Genomic DNA, 20,233 nt, shown 5'->3' with positions numbered 1-20,233 from the left:
CTTTGGAAGAATTCTAGCGCTTCCTGCTTCTTTTCTGGTCGCGAATTCATTATTTAATCTATTTTTAGTGTTTATTATACCATCTCATTCGGTAATATATGTTTTAAGTATTGTATATTAAAAGTTACATTTTACTCTCAGGAGTGTGCATATAAGTGAATTTTCTTCAGGGATACAAACACATTGTATCCCTTATTTTCTCTGATTCACTTCAATTCACAGTTGCACCTACCTACATTGATAATTATCGATTATAAGACATTATTATTTTTCATTATTACAATTAGTATGATTTAGTTGATCCCTCCCTATTCCCTGCCCTTTCTTAGTTAGAATAGTGATAACAGTTAGGACAGTTAGGACAGTTGGTGAGTTGGGAGCAGGATACAGAAGAGGGAGGTAGGGTCCCAGGTGCCAGTAGCCCCTGGACTAAGCCAGCTTTCCCCTGCAGGCCCCAGTAAGTCCCCGACTCACAGTAGGCACCTGCAGCTGTATAGGGAAGCCCATAGTTAGGGACCCTTTTCCCTGTGTGTGCAGTATCAGGGACACAGTGTCTACACCACGCAGTGACGTGTAACTTGTGGTCTGGGATCAGACCACCTACGTTGAGAGACTATCTATTGTGGGACGCTCCTGCTGGAGACCACCCCACGCCAAGGCGGAGAATGCAGTAAGGGGTATAACAGGTTAATAAGGCCTAACAAATAGTTAGAAAAGCCAAAAGCTTATTAGCCAGGCATAAATTGATGGATATATATTATATTGCGGATCGGGAGAAGTGAAGTATCACAATAGGATGGGGCGCAGGAGCTGCTTTTGGGAAAAAAGGAAAGTCAATATAAGTGATGTTTATGTTTTTTCTTTCTATGTGTGTGTTATGCTATAGTATTGTCAGATGTGTTTCAGTTCATGGAATTAAGGTCATCAGGAGGTGCTATGGTGGTGCCAGCTCACTGGAACCTCCTGCAAGCACCTCCGGACGCAGAGGAAACAACATCATAGCAGGAACCCGGAAGATACCAACCTAAGGTGCACAGTTTTATGGACTTTTATGTGTAAGTGGCATACTTATACTTTTATTCCTTTACTTGTTGTATTTAATAAATGGTTATCCCTTAGGCTAAGGCCCCGCTCCCTCAGTCCCAGTGATTTGCGATCTGTAGGGAGCCGGGAGCTGGAGCGGGAGGGGGACGGGAGTGGGAAGGGGGGCTTGGTTTGAGCGGAGGGACCCGCTACTCCCCCCTCCCTCCACGGGCTCGGTCTCCCGGGCTGCAGGAGGGAGTTGCTGCGGGCTGCTGGAAGGTAAGCAGCTCCCGCTCCCTCCCGTTCCCCCACAAATGCCCTCCTCACACACGCTGACACACACACACCACCCACTACCTTGTGGAGGAAGCTGTCTGACAGCTCCCGCCGCTGATAGGCTCATCAGCGCACCACGTGACGCGTCACCGCTTGGGATCACAATTTTCTTGCATCCCCTGGCGGCTGACGCGTCACAGCACGTTGTGAGCCGTGCAGCGAGGGGGGACTGGGACCGGCTAGGAAAGGATACCCCTGCTGGTGAGGAACAGGGGTGAGAATAGGGATGACAAAGGACTAAGATTATGGCTGACAGTTATTGGCAAGTATTGTTAAAACAATAAAGCTGTGACCATTTTTACTTCCACAAAACTGTGTCGTCTCAGTTTGTTAGGTGGGGTGTAAGTAAACCACGCAGTAGGCACACTAAGCCATTATGGAACATGATCTGAATTTGTATACTGGTCGTAAACAGAGGTTGGAAAGATGCAAAGCATAATATAATTTCCTCTGCAGTATTAATGTGGCATTGTTCAACTGCTGGCAAATAGAGAAGTGCAACGTTGTGTCAGTTCTCCTTGCATCTAGATTGCAAGCTGTTTGGGAAGGGATTCCTTTTTTCCTTTTCCTGTCTACTTTAATGTATGAAGTGTTTATTCCTATTATGTCCCGCAAGTTACTCTGTAAAGCGCTATGTACATTGAGGGCGCTTTATAAAGATATACATAAATACAACTTTAATTTGGGGATCTGTGTTCTCTTTCCTGATGGACCCCATTCCTCCTTGCTTGGCACCACTGCCAAGTTTACAATGCCCACTCTCTCACACATCCGCTATGTACATTTGAGTAGGGTGGTTGTTTATTGGCTTAACAGGTCAGTCCCATATCATGCCAAAGTTTTCTAGTGATATGACAGGTTTCATGGGTTAAAGCATCAGGTCAACTTGAGACCAAAGCGATCCAATGACATTGATCCACAAAATGTCAAAGGGTAGATGTGAGACAAGCAGAACCTGGAATCGTTCAGGGAAAACGGGAGGACAAACCTCTTTTACACTGGGATCTCCAGGGCAGTCATGCTCCAGGAAACCCTTGGTTTAGTTAATGATAAAAAAAACAAACAAACAAAAGAGTGCTGCGTATGGTGCATTCTATCTTTTTCATGTGGCATTTATTTATTTTTCGAAGCATTTCCCAAATCTTACTGCTTTGTGGAAATACTCTCCCGTTTTCTGCCTTTATGTACTCTCTTTATAAGATAAGAGTAAATAACACTTTCATGAGCTACAGTATGTTGGATGATATATTATTATGCCACAGTAGTTAAAATTATTTGCTTTCATTTTATCCAGACTTTTTTTTATGTATTAAATAAATCAATCCATTGGAACAGACAAGAAAAATTATTATATAAAAATATATGCCATATAAATATCTAACTGTGATCTTGAATTACAGCAAATGCCCCTTCAAAGCACCAATACTGTATTGAGTTCTGGTAAAAGCACAAGAAAGTAACAATTTCATGAATAACCCATCAAAGCACTTCAAATATTTTCATAAAAAAAGTTTATTTAAAAACAGAAATTATAAATATTTAGCCATAAACTTTACAAGTTTTTAACCCCACCGGAGAGACCAGCAATGAATGAGTGGCAATAAGTGCATTCCCCTCCAGTGCTGTAGTGGTTAAAATGAAAATCCAAGGCAGCACCAAAACTGAAATCCAGTTTGTGTTCAGCATCACAATGTGCAGCTTTCAAATTGTAAAACATGTAATTAATCATGAATGGCTATTTTACTTTTGGTGTATAAAGCATATTAAGCCGTCGTATAATGTTGTAGCAGTACCTTTACAGTGACAAGTTGTTATAATCAGCTATCAATAAGGAATTGATGCAAAACAAATGTGTACTTGTTTTTAATAATTATGGCAAAGCTGAAAAAATGTTTAAATACGAGCACCTTCAAAAAACAACTATATGTACGTAAGGGGAAAAAAATGCCAGTGTAGTAAGGGGGAAAATGCTAGCACCATAAGGAATAGTTTTGCTCTCTCCTCCAACCAAACCAGCAGACTGAATAAAACTGTTTCAGAGTCCAGTTTTTCATTGAGATCATTGTCTTAAGTACGCTGTGTTACAACAAACAATGACGTTTTACATGATGATTGGGCATTTCAAGTGTTTAGCAGCAGGCAATAAAGTTGCCACTGCTGCCATTTGCTTATGGTTGCCTGAATCCAGCTGTGGTGCGTGCTCTTTAATTGGCATATTGGAAGGGGAAACACACTACTTGAACAAAAAGGTCTCTTCAGCTGAGTTCTTTTTGCAGCCGGAGTGAGGTAAGATGATCCATGAAGCTTGTTCAGCACCATTTTCATGTAACTGCCCCTCCTCTTTTACAAGACTCTGTGTGGGTTCCAGCATGAAACTGAGACGACTCCAACTTGCACCAAAGAAAATGCATATTTTGTAAATACAGTTCTCTTCTCTCTCTTGTCACAGTCATATAAATGGCAGTGGAGGTTGACTCTCACCTCAATACTAAACTGTTAGAGGCCACTTCAACTGAAACATCACTGTCTGCTTGAGGCCTACACAAATTGTCAAACATATAAGCACCTCATTAGACTTCTTCCTTAATCAAGAATAATCAGAATCCCAAAACATGTTCCTTCTTTTCCTTCCATGATGGCACAATTTTGTTTATACATTTGATTTTGAACAAGATTTGCAGCACTGCTTGCCGTAGAATTTGTGACTGCATACACCATGCTGTGGCACTAAGTAGCACCAATTGAAGTAATCTTTGCAGAAGGTGTCTAAAGCACAGGAAACAAAATCGAAAAATGCACACGTTCAGCTTAAAATGAAAAACAATTCAATATGATATAACCCATTTGAAATAAAAACACATTTAATAATTATTCAGATACCTGGTTATAGATTAAATATTTGTTATTCTAACATTTAGGATGGAACCCAAAACTTTTCTTTCCCGTTTGCTAAAACATTATGGTACAATTACAGATGAATTCAGTCCAACATCTGTTTTGTTTAAAAAAACAAACAAAAAAAACAAAAAAAACCCCACTCATTTTGTTTGGAATTACTATAAAATGTGTGTTCTGTGTTAATATAAGCATGGTTAGATCTTATGAATATATAGCAAAAAATTGCCCGCTGTGGTCCCTTTCTACTCTGTTCTGCATATGAGCGGTTAATGATATTGAGTTAATTTCATACAGTACATGCAGTAAGATAATCAACGCAAACACAGATTTACTTTATAATGACAAAGTCATCTTCAACTGTCTTTTAAAATGTGCATAAATTCAGTTTATGTTTGCAAATAGAACATGAATGAGTTAATGCAGGCTCATTTGTTTAGTGGGCGTAGCATATTCTCTTTAACTGTTTCTATTATCATATTATACTCAGTGGAATTTGTATCTAAAATACTTACCACTGTAAAAAAAAAACATCAGATTTAGAAATGACAAAATATGTATTGAAAACAAAGCAGAGAAACATTGATATTGTACATTAGCTACTAACGTGTGAAGAAGAAAATGAATGGAGCGTTTACCTTTCTTTTCGGGAGGGCAGAAGCCAGTGTTGCAGGCTTGTGATGTCCCTGGCTTCTGATGGAAGAGGCATCCTATAGCAGATCTTCCATTACTGAGGCACTGCACAGTACGCACCTCCACACCTCCACCGCAGCTCACTGTGCACTGCAAGAAAAACAAGGCCATCACCGATAAAGATGCAACCCCTCCTAGCACCAATACAAACCAGAGGCAGTGATATGAATGAGGGTTACATACACATACTTTTAAATGCCCTTTGAAATCCAGTTTTAAAACTCTTATATTTTCACGTTAAAACATGTCAGAATAGAGAGAAGTTCTCCATTGGCGGTCACTGGCTATAATTCTATATTGCATCAAGATTTTGTCAATAAATTTGTATATTGGTAATATACTTCTTTGCTGCCTTGTGAATCTGAGGTCGTGAATGGCAAAAAAAAAAAAAAAAAAATAGTTACTAAAGCCAATTTGTTGGAAGAAAAGTTTTTCAAGGCACGCAATTCAGTCTAATGACTTGTTACGGCTCAACAATATGGGAAATTATCATTATAAAATGGGCAAATAGCTCATAACTTAGTCACAGCTGATGTACCTGCACGCTATGACTGACAATGTTATACAATAATTTTGCTTATGACAAAAGTGAATGGCAACTTGCCAACTTCCCATCCTGTTCTGGTAACATATGGTCCATAAAGCAACTGCATAAGACACTACACAGTTCCAAAGCATATCCATAGAAACTATGCGTGTGCTGTAACACAACTCAGAAACCCACACCACAAATAACCAGCTGTTTAACATGACATTAAGAAACCAGAGAAAATTAATTTTATGAGGTCAACGAACAAACGTTATTCCCAAATTTTAAGAGTTTTGGGTACATTCGATCCAGCTATTCATCATTCTTTTCTGCAAGAACGGAAAGAGATAATTTCTGCTTCTTGGATGATGTTTTTGAGATGTACTCAGAGTTCACTTTATTTGTTGGGAAATTACTCTTGGCTCCAATGTTTCAAGAGAATACCACACAGCTCTAGCACTTGATGTGAAATTTCCCTCTAAGTGGCTTGCATTTGTTTGGAGAACATTTGTAATTAACTATGTTTTGCACACACAGCAATGAGAAGCACTAAATACCGATGTATGCAGCTGCTTTTGTAATAATGAATTTACATAGCCGCATACTTTATTTAATTATGACCCACTTACTTTTTGGGGGAGTCTATTGCAAAGTTCTCGAAAAAGGTAGAATTGTTTAACCACAATTTCAGCTAGTGCAATCACAATTTATATATTTGTATCAGGAAACCCATGGAACATAATAGGTCTCTGATGACCTCCCCCCCCCCCCTCAAACAGAGGTGAGTTGCCTACTACTTAGTATGAACAGGAAGTTAATGTAATTTTCTGATGTGCTGAACTATGGCCAATATGTTCTTATAATAGATACTATTCCATCACACCTTCCAGCACTGGAAGACTAGTGAATGTGCCATAAAGAGCCATATTTTCACGGGTGTGGGGGGGGGGGAGGGGGTGTTGCTCACCAACACACTTATGGCAACTTACTGCCCATTCAAGTTAAAGGACACACTTATAGTTCATTCATTTCAATGTGCCAAAAGGGGCCATATTGACTAAGCAGTGCCAGAAAGTGTCTTGCGGAGTAGCACTGCATAGTAATCATGGTCCTACTGTATAAGTTTAAATGTACAAACTATGACTGTTCACAAACATCCCATTACTAATCCTGCATAGCCCACTGCAGTGATCTGTAATGTATAAAACTGATTGACTTCTGGATAACGGCAATAGAATTCCAAGGGTTGCAGAACATTCCAGTTGCATTACTGCTTGTCAGTGATTAAAATACAATGTATTGGTTTTGACATATTACATCTTAATCTAATTTAAACAATTCAATTTACGTTTCCCCTTCTAATTAATTGGCCTTGTGCGACTTGTTTTGGAGTATTCAAACAATCTCAAAAACACTGTAACCACCAAAGTCCTTACAAATAAATAATAAAAAGCGAATGTCTACAACATGCAACATTCAGAAGTCAACCCTGTTCTAAAATGGTTTAATAGCAGTAGGTATTCAGGAAACTTCTTTCTTGCAAGAGCACTGTGGAATTTCCCCAGATTACATCAAGTCGCAGTTCACTCTAACATACCATATTCTTTAGGTTGTCCAATGTTTGTGATCTGTGTGTTTGGTTTGAAAACAGTTTCATACTAATAAACTTTTGCATGCCATTCCAGATTATTATATGTTTACCTTTAAAAAACATGGTGCCATATACTGTATATATGTGAATGGAAAGGTTTTGAAGTGAGTCATGTCAAGAAATACATGATATATCAAAGAATTTTCATCTTGCATCTCTTGGTATAAAAGTACTTTATTTAGCTGATGTGCTACATTTTTCAGTTTGCAATCTGGGAAGGATTTAAGGTGGAACTACATAACATATTATAATGGAATGTATAACCAGATATTAAAAAAGTGAGCGCTCATTTGCGTGTTACTACCCAGAGTCCCTTGCTGCAGTGGAAGCATAGTATGCTAGTGGGGAAAGCCAAGGTTGCAGACCTGTCTGAGACATGTGAATGTACACACAAGTGGTATTTTTGTTTGCTATACAATGCAATGAATTACATTTATAGCCTAATGTTTCCCCTTTTATACTAGTGTAAAAAAAAGTTGACTAAAATTATATAACCACAAAAGTAGTATAAATGTTTATGTTAATAAGGAAACAAATTGACAAACTCATTATTAGATAGAATTTGGGCATCATATCCCGCAAATCAAAAGCTGGACAAAATTGATCCAAAGTAACTTAATACAGTAGTTTGAGGGTAAAAGGAAGACAATATATCTCTTAGCACCCAGCTACAGAACCTTGAAAATAGCCTTTCATAATTTTCTTCAAAAGATGTAGAAAGATTTTAGTCTTCACATGTTTTAATTAGATGAATGGGTCGATTGTAATTCCATGCTATCTACAATTAATATTGATTAGTTTTTTAAACAATAATTTCCTCTTCTGTGTAAGCATGCGTTAATTACAAGAGAAATAAGGCAAGGTCCCCAGTGGCCCCAGCTGTGTGCGCGTGAGACCCTCTATAGGGCAGGCAAACTGAAACTCTAACATGGACTCTGGTGGAGCTCTAATTTTGAAGGGGTCTATTCACTGAAGAGTGAAAGCCCTGAATCGTCCAACACAGATATTGCACTTTCGTGAACAGAAATCTCTGAGACTTATGTTTATCCTTAGACAAAAGTATGTATTGTTAGAGAGAGGGAGGGGGGGTAAATGCTTTCCAAACATGGTGTTAACTAAATGTATTTGAAAGCTGCAAATCATATTTAAGTATCATTCAGCCTGCTGTTACACAGAGCATAATCCTGGAAAATTACTCGGCTATGGAGCAGCGGATCAGTCAACATGTTTACTCTCTTGGGGCTCATTAGTGCAGCATGTTGCAAGCACTGAACGCTAATGTTAATCACTCACACTCCACAAATTATTATCCTTCCATAAGCTTTTATAAACATCTGTTCCTGGAGAAAAAAAAAATTTGCTTCTGTTTACAGTGATGTCCTATGAAGTTGATTTATTCCGGCAGGTGTTTGAGCTGTGGAACGATCAACCACAATAAGTATAGAAAACATCTTCATTTTAACTATCTGCTGTATGCTGCAATTTAGTACCAACATGAAATATTAAAAACAAAGCAAAAAACAAAGCATAGTCTGCAGTTTCTCCTTTCTCCCGGCTTAAGAAAGGATAAATGGGTCTCTGAAAGAGGGGTTGGGCACTTGGCTGGTGCATCTTTACTATCTTCCGCTTCTCTGAGCATCTGGGTAAAAGTGATTGTTAAAAAGTAATTGATCTTACACAGTAGAGTGTGATGCCTTAAAGGGGCAGTCCCAGGTAGCGGATCAGAAAACATTTTTAAACAACTAACTTTGTTAGAGAGGTTTAATAATCACCCTTAAAGTAACTGTTTTATTATTATTATTTGTATCATGTGAAAAATAAATATGCTTTACATTTCTTTACAAACACTAGATTCGAGCATGTCGGGGACTTATGTTTATCTAATGTTGATACCACAATTGCTCTGCATGCAAAGAATCGAAAGGAACATTTTAACTGTGACTTTAACAACTCTGACAAAGTGTTTTATCACTAAAAACGCTACTGTCATTTGGAAAACCCTCCAAACAGAAATGCTAAAATATTATTTAAAAACATAGATTATTCTAAATAATGGGTCAATGTGCTCAATTTCAACCTATTAAACATGCCACTGCCCTTTTAGTTCACTATCGGCCCAGGTGGAGCAGATTCCTCCAGCACTAGAAGGTTTAAGTCAGTGGTAGGCAACAGGACAAACATGTATGCCATGTATTTGGTGCACAGGCCACAGAGACGTTGCAGTCGTGGGTAGGAGCGTCTCCACGCTCCAGTCAGCTGCATAATGCCGGCACGCTGGTGAATATGGTCTTGCTCCTCTACTTACTGGGGCAAGTGAATAGCACAGAGGAGAGACAGTGTTTATTACTGTACTGTCATTACGCAGCTGAGGAAACGGGTGGAAGCTACAACCTGAAGCAGTCATTTCCAGATTGGGGAACACTTGCAGCCCCCCGGCCACGTGTTGGCCACCAATGGTTTAAGTAAGTTTTGAAACTATATAAAGCTTCAGCCCTAATAGCAACATATATTTGATTGGTACAACAGAACAAAGAACCTCCAAAATAAGTACTGAGGGTATGTCAAAAGGTGCACAAGTTTATTTAAGACAGACTAACATATATAAAAAAACACACACTAAAAGGCTGAATGTCCTCTGGTAGATACAAGGTAGTAACCTAAATACTAAGCTCTCTAACTACCAATAATACACAATAGAATGCAGATGTACTCTGAACTACTAATGAACATCAATTCCCTGCTGGAGTCTAGACCGGCCGGTCTGTGAAATCACAAAATCTCAAACAAACACCTATATACAATGAAATATCAGTACTGAGAATACATATCATATGCATGTGCTAACGATCACAGAATGGATGTTCTAAGACCCGCCCCAACACGCGTTTCGCCACGGTCTTAGAACATCCTCACTGACACAGATGACACGTGACGCATATTGGCGTGCACGCTGTCTGATTGTACGCTTCTGTTTGTTTTGCTCCGTGGACACTAACTCTCTATACAAGGAGACTGCATCTCTTATTTTACTCCTAAACTGCGGGACCTGCTCTCACATACCTGTATAAATGTACTGCATGACAGTATTGTAGAAATCTGTTTGTGGGAACGCATGTTCACCATATATTTTGTGTATCCTGCTTATTTATGTGTTACAACTTTATAGCAATTATTGTACTCTAGATTAGGTGGTCTTTAATACATGCATATGATATGTATTCTCAGTACTGATATTTCATTGTACATAGGTGTTTGTTTGAGATTTTGTGATTTCACAGACTGGCCGGTCTGCCTGCTAGGATTCCTATTAGTAGTTCAGAGTACATCTCCATTATATTGGGTATTATTGGTAGTTCTGCCTTTTAGTGTGTTTTTTTTAATATGTTAGTCTGTCTTAAATAAATGTTTGTACTTTTTGACATATCCTTAATGCTTATTTTAGAGGTTCTTTGCTCTGTTCTTTTATATTATTCACCTTACAGCACCATTAGAGTTAATATTATTTTTATATTGTTAGGATTTCTCTAATTCTTTATGGAGTTCTTGTGATTTTAGTCTCCACATCGGTCTTTTCTTCCTTTGTGTCTAATATATACTTCATTGGATTTCCAATAGTGAAGAAAATCTTGTATAAAATGATTTAATATCTGTTTCATGGTTTAACATTTCAAATGTAAATGCAGCAACCCTACCAGAAAAAGAAAACAAGCAATTGTATGAAATATACAATGCTTTATTTTATTGTTTAGTTAAGAGATCATAGATAATTTGGAAATACAGAATGGGAACCATATGTTGTAAAAGAACTTTACCACAATCTAAGCGCTAAGGTGATTACTTAGTGGATTCTACATGCAGTAATGTCCTCTCACCGTAGATATTTACATCTAGTTGGGGTAAAATAATGTCGCTATTACCTAACACTATAAGGTCACACTCAGTTTGCTTAACATCTGTTCAATCTAAAGAGAAAATAAGTAAATAAAATGTAAACAATATAAACACTTTCATACAATAACATCATTTAAAGTGTAGATTTAATAATGTCATGGACAAATTTTAAATAAAGACCAATTCTCTATAATATTTTGCCCCAATGACCTTAATCTATCCCTAGAGTAAAGATAAAATAAAGACAAAGTTACCTGAGACCAGGGAGAAGAGTACCAGGATCCTCTAAGCTGGTTAACCGTGGAGTAGATAGGATATCGTGGGCATTCATTCTGGAGACAAGCTCTTTCCAGTTCCATGGTTGGTTTTTGCAAGTGTGAGCATTTCTTTGGAACGAGTTCTTTGTACTTTCCAGAGACATACTTTTCTGCACATCTAAGTATCCTTTTCTGAGATCCTGTCCCACATGTGGCAGAACACTAACAAGACAAAAAAATGACAAAAAAGTCAGCTTTTATTATATATATATATATATATTTATTTATATATCATTTGATTAGACACCAACAAAGTTTTGACAACAAATATTAATCACCAGATTATTTAGGAAATCCATAAATCTGATTGAAAAGCTCATTGTCTAACTGCTGATAAGCAATCTAAATAACCAAACTGTTTAATGGTTGTCTCTTGAAAAGTGGTGAGTATTTGGGCTAACATGCAGTGTTCTACAATACATTCTGCTTCCTCCAAGCAGAAAAAAAGGAAATTAAGTCTGTTTGGCTTTAAGGGGGTTAGTTATTAATTAATTATTACATGACTTGAATAGGTGTTAACACCGCATCTGGTGCGCTACTGGGTAACGGACCTTGATGCATTACTCCCTAAATTATTACTTAGAATTTTTTTTAAGCTAATACCCAGTAAAGTGAAACTGCAAACTTCATGTGAATTCTGTGAATTTGGTGCATATATCTGCCAATAAACCTGTCTAAGTTAGCCCGCTATCCGCACTCTCTCCTTTTCACCATGTCCCTCTAGTTCTTTTGAATTTTTGAAATCTTATTGCTAACACCTGCTATTTACCTCTTCCCTTTTTCCCATGCAGTCTATCCTCTCCACTCCCTCCATGTACTTTTTTCCTTCAGTTTTCTCTCCCAACAAAATCACCCAAGGAATAGATATGCAGCCCAGCTGCTTGGCTTACGGATTGTGGCTTGGATATCTTCCCTGGCATCCTACGGTATCTGTGTGTGCTTATTATGCATGTGTCAATATGTACACTACTGTCTTTTGTCACATATTATGCTGTACCATACCGTATAATGTAAATAGTTACAGTAGTAGGAATTGTCATGAACATCTTTAAGATAAGCAATAAGCACTGAGAACAAAATGTATCATTTACTATTACCATTTACTACATAAGCTTCACAAGGCACAACTAGTGACTAGGTAGATACAGATGAGAACCAAAAGGACACAATAGCTCTGTTTGCTGTTTCAATACTTCCTCAGCCATTGTTAGTTGTACAAGCTTTCAACCTACATCTACATTGTCCCAAAGGCAGACATCTGGAAAGGGTTCCCCAAGAGATGCTCCCCTCTGCACAGAACCAGCGTGCTCAGGGTTGCAATGTGTTTTGTCAGCCCAAACCCCCACTGTGTTTATGACTGGACAAAGGAATTTCAAAGCCCAGTTGACTACATTCAGAGCCCCTTCAGTCTACATGTCGCCCCAAAGACGGACAGTCAAAGGATGTCAGCTGTTTGCTGCTGCTCGCTGCTGGGTTACTGGGTTGGGTAAAGCCGAACACAGCACATTGCATGCCTATCCTACCTCTTCTAACACAATGTTAACCTTGTCTGTAACTGCTTCATACGCCCATAAACATATTATCTCTATCTGTCCATGACATGTTTGTAAAGTGAATGTATTACTACTGTTCATGGAATGCAACCATGATTATCCTAACTGTTCCCAGGACATGCTTGGAAACAAAAGGTAACACTCAATGTATTATTTCTGGGTAAACCATTTAATAAATAAATAAAAAAGTGCACAGGCAATTATGGAGAAAATTACATGTCCATTTTAATGTGCACCCCAGGATCTGAGCATCTGCAGTTGGTGTTTTAGGGACTGGAGCTAGCTAGGCAAAACAGTGTATGGTATGTACTGTATATTTACCACATTTGTGATTAAGATATGAACAAGCAGTCATGTATTTTACTAATTCAGCAATAAATAACAAACACACACAGGCATTGGGGTGTCGAGCAAACTAAATTGCTTTATTTTATTTTCATCAATGGCACAGCCCGTTTGTCAGGTATTTACTTTAGATTGCTTGGCACTGCGATTTCTGTGTTCAGTTGCTGCTTGTTGCAGAATTGGCTCATGCCAGCAAGACATCTCTAGGAACCAGCACTGGTAACAGCACGTGGGAGTAACAAGATATCATTAAATTTAGTGTGCCAGTCCATTCTTTAGAGAATTTGCATGTAATGTCCTACCCATGGAGACTATGATGGCAGATGCAGTAAATCTCATTAAGGTCTGATATCTCTTTAGAAAGGAATGGTATACAGGAATATGCTGAACCAGTTTAAACATAAGAAGCACATTGGAGAAATCTGGTTGCCATTGCCAGGAAGGATTCCCCCCTCCCCCCAACCCCCTTACGAGATATACTTCGCTTTTTTTTTGCCTTCCTCTGGTTTAATATAGCTAAAATATCAAATAAATATTGTGCCAATAAAAATGTAACAATAGTTTGCACTCAATGGACATAAGGTATGTCTTTTTTCTACTATGTTACGATGTATTTATATATTATGTAATCTGATTAGTATAGGGGAATTTATTCTAGCACAAATAACATTCCCATAACATCAATTAATACATGGTTATGGGACACTTTCAAGGAATGTTACAGATGATGATCTGTGGAGTTTACATTCCAAATCTTCCTAGCCAAGTATCTGGCACAAGGCAGTAATCGAGTATGATGACTCTGAGGAAGAGCAATGTAACAATGTAAACTCGACTACAGCACAACATAATTTTTAACACCAAATAATACTGTATGTAATATTAAGTAAACAGATTTGTGCAAGGAATGGAAACTGATGGCAACATTCTGACACCACATCAGTACAAATCTTTCTTCGTGAATATTTTTTTTTAAATTCTTAATAATCATCCCGAATTCTGATAACGGGATACCTATATCGTTTAAAAGCCTGCACAGTTGATCTCTTCAATCTCATGTATTATGAACCTTAACGTTGCAGTGATCATTTTCCATAGTAAGGGCTACTATCACGGGAGAGGAGGGGGTAAGAGCCGGGCCTGATGACAAAGAGGGGCGTGGCTGGTCAAAACCAGAACTTTTCCCCGACTGGAAGTCGGAAACAACTTCCATAATTTCTCAGGTTCCCTTTCTCTGCCAGACAAACAAAGCTCAACAGATGGACCCACCAAACTCTCAACATCTCTCCCCACTCACTGACAGTTATGGGACCACTGATACTGCATCTGAGTGACTCCCTCCAAAGGACAGATTCACCATGATATGTGTGATCACATCCATTGAGTTGGATGGATGTGAGTGGGGCGATCACATGCATTGCACTCTTATAAATTGAAATGAGAGAGCTCTGAATCCCACACAAACCACTTACCTCTGACCAGCTAGAAACAAACCACTGCAATTTCTTAGGTTTGCTACAGCGTTTAATAAGACAGGCTTCCTGTGTTTTGGGCTTGAACTCTGTTGTGCAGGCAGCATCAGGGAGTATCTGAGCACGGAAAGACGGATTTGTACTCTTGCATACCACAATTCTTTTCTTCCATCCTTTCCCACAGGTTCGAGAACACTAGGAAAGAAACACGTACACATCAGCTTACAGTGCTAATAATGCAGCAGTGCACAAACTACTTAAAAAAATCTTTGCTTGTGTCATATAATGTGTGCACAAGCATTATTAAACCTTATGATACACAGTTAGGCTCTTATTTTATTATATTGTTTGTCTTTTCATAGTGTTACAAATAGGTATCTCTAAATGACAGGTTATACAATGTAAAGTAATGTGACATTAGTAGTTACTGCTTCAGACGCAAAAGAACTACTATCCAGAAGTCTAATATCAAGATAAAATGAGTGTAAAAAGAGGAGGCCCATATGGTAAAATTTCCAATAAGGCAAGTGAACAGTGACTGGAGGGAATTTCTGGGCTATTAGTGAGTGGATTTAAGAATGACCTCTTGCAGTGCACTAAAACATAGCCTGCAGATTACTACCTTTTTTGTTGGCAATCAGTAATAAATAAAAGTAAGCAGGTAATATTGTGTCATTATTATCACTCAATGACCCTGTAAGGGAGTCAAGGAGTTAAACACCCTTTACAGGGCAGGAGACTGAACTAGGTGTCAGGTTTCCTGCAGGTGATAATTGAACAGGGGATAAAAGTCAAGAAGTAGCTGCTTTTCAGTGTCCTTGATGGAGTCTGTTGAGGAACACAGACAACAGAGCTCCCGCCCGCAGGGATCCAGGCTTGTTGACCAGAGGGAGCAAAGTTAGAGCTATGCCTCTGTTTATGTGCCTTTGTTTATGTGCAATTTTGAATATATTTAAACGTCATGGATCCGGCGCTGGAGCACTAATACCACTAAAAAAACCTTTCTCTTGTTGACCAGAGGATTTTGCCTGGCAACAGTGGGGAACCCAAAGCCCCACACAGCAGAAGCCTGCATGGATAGGGCAAAAGACGTTCCTGGGAGCAGCAGGACTTCAAAGCTTGCAGCTGGAGAAATTGGAGATGCCGGACCAGCATCAGTCAGATAGCACTATACATTGTTCCCTAATATTGTTTCATATGTTTTGGGGTTGGTAACCAGCTTAGCTGTGGACCTGATAGAAAGGGCCATAGTTATGTTTATTTAGTGTCCTAGCATGGGGTAGGTGTTTGTTTTATGATTTTGTGTTTTTGCCATAAAGGGGCAGTAGCCACAATGTTTTAATTGTTCTTGTGGATAATTAAACCACTCATTATTATGGTTTACCCAGAAATGCATGTGTGGACTCGTATCTGAGCTTGTCTACAGGCCGCTCGGTCCCAGACCCCCCCTCACTCAATCCAGCTCCATCAATCCCCCCTCACACACACACAAACACACAATTCCCCCCCACAATAACACTCCCAAACAATACACCGCCATAATACACCCCACAATATAATACCTCTCACACACAATATAATACCCATCCAATAATATAATACATCCCAATACAATATAATACTCCCCACCCCACACACACAATATATACATTACCCTCTTCCCCTCCACAAAATACAAACAAACAATAATACGCACACACGTACCCTGGGGAAGTTGGGCCCAGCTCCCAGAACGCACCATCAGGAGAGAGAGGCCCGCAGCAGCTGGGGAGAACTCCCTGTCCCTCTCTGTGCCTTACTCACTGCATCTCCCTGTGTCTCTCCCGGTCTATCTCCACATCTCCTTCCCTCCATTTCCCTGCATCTCCCTGTCTCTTTCTGTGCCTCCCTCCATTTCCATTAAGTCTCTCCCTGTCTCTTTCCGACCCTCCCTCTTTTTCCCTGCATCTCCCTGTGTCTCTCCCTCTCTCTCTGCACCTCCCTCCCTCTGTTTTCCTGCATCTCCATGAGGTCTCTCTCTGTCTCTTTCCGTCCCTCCCTCCCTCCATTTCCCTGCATCTCCCTGTGTCTCTGCATATCTCCCCATACACAGAGCCGGCTCCGGTCAGTGATGTAGGATGCTCTAATATGGGCATATCCATATATGGGGATCCACGTCACTGACCGGAGCTGCCTCTGTTCGGGAGATATGCAGAGATGCAGGCAAACAGAGGGAGGGAGGCGCGGAGAGAAAGGCAGGGAAATGGAGGCACGGAGGGACATAAGGGAGAAATGCAGGGAAACAGAGGGAGTGATTTGGGGAAAGAACTCAGGGAGAACTCAGGGAGAAGCAGGGAGATTTAGATCCCCTATAATTCATACCAGTACGCAGTGCCGGCACTTATTGTTTTACTGGTACTACGTACTTGCCTACTTTCACCACTGTATATTGCATAGAAATTAATTTTGTGTTCTGAGCTCATCAACATGAGCAGTTTATATGATAAAATAAACACATTCATTGTTATTGTTATAATAATAATAATTATTATTACTACTGTAAATCTTACTCTGTGGTGTTTTACATTTCCATTATTTTTGTTTGCTGATCTATATTATATGATTAAAACTGGCCTGGTCAATTTTCTAAATGGTCACCCAAGATAACTTTATCTAATGGTCAGACAAAGTAAAAGTTACTAAAATATTTAGACATGCTATGGTTGTGTGTGACCAATGCATTGAACTTACCTCTGACCAAGGGACAACACTCCAGGCCGGAGGACAGCTTTGAGTGTTGCATATCTGCCTATTGGCCGGGGGCTGCAGGGTGCATAGCTTGCTTGCCATGGTTTCCAGTTTGTAATGTGTTTTTTGTATGCAATGAATCTGGCGGAACTGCTCCCCCATGCCACAAGTTTGACTGCACTCGGTCCAGTTTCCCACCGACCAGCTAGAGAAAACACAAGAGAGACCTTAAAAAGTGGTCAGTGTTATTACTGTGCTAGTACCATGCTCACACATTTTCACCTTAGGTTTTCCCACAATGAAACCTTTTGACTTCTCAGGACAAAATCTCTTTGGAAAGATAAAAAAAAAAGTAACATCCAGTCTCAATATTCCCAGGCAGATGGGCTGCATCAATACACCATTGCAATCAACTCTTAATTTTACCTTATCCTATACAAATAAAAACATAAGTAGCAGGAGTTTTAAGCTTATAACTATGCCACCTCATCTATGTACCTCATTTATGTTGTATGCGAGGGGAAGACAATGGTGTACACATACATTAAACATTTCATCTTAATTTTGACCCCTTATCTATTATTTCCGAAAAACAAACCATAACGCCCAACATATCAACTGAGACCAAATCCTCCTTTATACATATCTATCTATGTATAGCTATGTATTTGTATATGGGTGAGCATCACTGGATGATTGTCCCATTCCTGAAAACAGTGTAATGAATCAGGAGGAACAAGTAGGGGAACGGCAGTGCACTGCCAAAAAGACCAGGAGGAGGCTCACGGTTGCAACAGCAAAAAAGGTTTTAATGCATAAAAAAGATTGGACTAAATGTCCCCCCCTAGCCACAGCAATGGTCCACCAACGCGTTTCGGGCTCTATGCCCTTTCTCAAGGTGTACCTTACTCCATTAGGGAGCCAATATTTATACCTTAGTGCCGAGCGCGCTACCGAATGACGTCACAGACGGGCTAACCAATCGGGTGGCATCTCCCATTAGACGGATCCCTATTGGATAAGTGGATCGCGTCATATTGAGAAAACTTTATTGAAGACAAACAGACCCCTTCATCCATTAGAGGGATATGGAACTCTAGGTGAAGCCATCCGATTGGCTCACTAAACATATCAACAAATATAACTTTATTACAGCCGACATGAACATCTTGTTACCTAATCATCAGTAATATGGCTTCCTCACCCAGTGCAAACATAAGTTTAAAAGAAAAAACTTTATCAACAAAATTTATCAAAAAAGGACAACAATAACAAATTTTATAGAGAAAAAATTAAAAAGTACCATTAATCTAATGATTTGAAAAAAATATATATAACTTCCAAAATAAAAAAAAACATTATCAATAAAGAAACAAATCATTAGAGAATAGCACATTTGCAGAGGAATAACACACACATATCAAAAAAAGGGAAATATGTGAATAAAAATAAGTTTAAGAAGTTTTACTCCTTCCTATCCCCAGAACTCAAAAAAGCAAATTTGCAACATAATAATCATAAAAAACAACCAAAGGACTTTCATCTATATAATTGAGTATAAATGACTCAAAATGTACCGATGTGAGGGTCAGAGAACCGGGGTATACAAAGGGGAAAAAAAGAAATATAAATATATTAATTCAAAATATGCATTGAGCAAACCAGACACACTAACTTCTTTTAAATCAGATATATTTTGATGTTAAGACATTTCTTTGTTTAAATTACAAAGACATGTGGTAAAATTACAAACAAGAAGTATATGTAGATGTCATAGGAAGTGTAATTATCAAAATAAAAAAGAAAATATATAACAAAAAAACAAAGAAAAATAATATTTTATACAAAAATTAGAATATTTGATAGAAAAAGGAGAATTTCCATTTGAATATGGTAATATTCCCTTATTTAATTAGAGGGATTTTGTCAATGGTCAAAATAAAATGGAAGTAAAATCAGAGAAAATGGCCAAGGTCCCAGTCTGTATTAAGACTGAACGGGACCTGGGTTTTTACCATAAATATCCAAAAGGCCTCCCTTTGGTCTAGCCTTTTGATACGATTGCCACCTCTTACATGACAAGGAACAGACTCAATCCCGCATACTTTAATTAATCTACCATCCCCCCTGGGACAGTGGGTACAGTGTAGTGGCACCGCATGATTGAGGTCCTTTTCTTGATGAGTCTAACATGCTCCATAATGCGTGTTTTAAGATTCCTCGTAGTTCGGCCCACATACTGTTTCCCACAACCACAGATGAGGAGGTAGAGGTTTTACAATTGATGAAGCTACGTATATTAAACACAGCCTTGGTATATGTACTTTCAAAAGTTTTAGTTGGAGATAATAAAGTACAAATCTTGCAGGAACCGCACCTATATGAGCCTTTAGTAAAGGAACTTTGTCTGTCCAAGTCATGTGTAAATAAGCTAGGTGAGAGAGAATCAGATATAGTTTTAGCCTTTCTAAATACCAGTTTAGGTTTTTGGGGTAGATCTTGTCCCAATATCGGATCAAGGCGTAAGATGCTCCAATGTTTCTCCAAGATTAATCTCACTTTGTGTGCCTGTCGACTAAATTTAGTAATAAACAATGGGTTATCTTGGTTAGATGCCTTTTTTTGGTTTCCTTTTTAACAATTGGCTCCTTTCCATAACCTCAACCTCTCCCCGTGCTTTATTTAAATCAAGGGGATCATAGCCCCTGGCTATAAATCTATTGTATAGATCATATGATTGCCTATGGACGTCAACATCTTTGGAGCAGTTTCTTTTTACCCTCATGAACTGCCCCTTTGGT

The 20,233-nt window shown here is 38.9% G+C and overlaps 1 protein-coding gene across 3 annotated transcripts in view; it reads right to left on the bottom strand.

Annotated features, from left to right (window-relative positions):
- Window positions 1-2,855: 2,855 nt before the first annotated feature.
- Window positions 2,856-20,233, bottom strand: part of ADAMTS16 (ADAM metallopeptidase with thrombospondin type 1 motif 16) — a 228,314-nt gene continuing 210,936 nt past the window's right edge. For all 3 annotated transcript variants that reach the window (XM_075586023.1, XM_075586024.1, XM_075586025.1), the window contains 5 exons: window positions 17,436-17,637; window positions 14,706-14,900; window positions 11,273-11,497; window positions 4,893-5,037; window positions 2,856-4,125 (listed from right to left, as the gene is read on the bottom strand). In XM_075586023.1, the coding sequence (XP_075442138.1) occupies window positions 4,010-4,125; window positions 4,893-5,037; window positions 11,273-11,497; window positions 14,706-14,900; window positions 17,436-17,637 (883 nt within the window). In that variant the 3' untranslated portion in view covers window positions 2,856-4,009. The remainder of the gene's footprint in view (window positions 4,126-4,892; window positions 5,038-11,272; window positions 11,498-14,705; window positions 14,901-17,435; window positions 17,638-20,233) is intronic.

The sequence above is a fragment of the Ascaphus truei genome, chromosome 2 (assembly GCF_040206685.1).
Source record: "Ascaphus truei isolate aAscTru1 chromosome 2, aAscTru1.hap1, whole genome shotgun sequence".
In the NCBI taxonomy this organism is placed as follows: domain Eukaryota; kingdom Metazoa; phylum Chordata; class Amphibia; order Anura; family Ascaphidae; genus Ascaphus; species Ascaphus truei.
The sequence above is the reverse complement of the archived record's forward strand: the minus strand, read 5'-3'. Positions and strand labels throughout refer to the sequence as shown.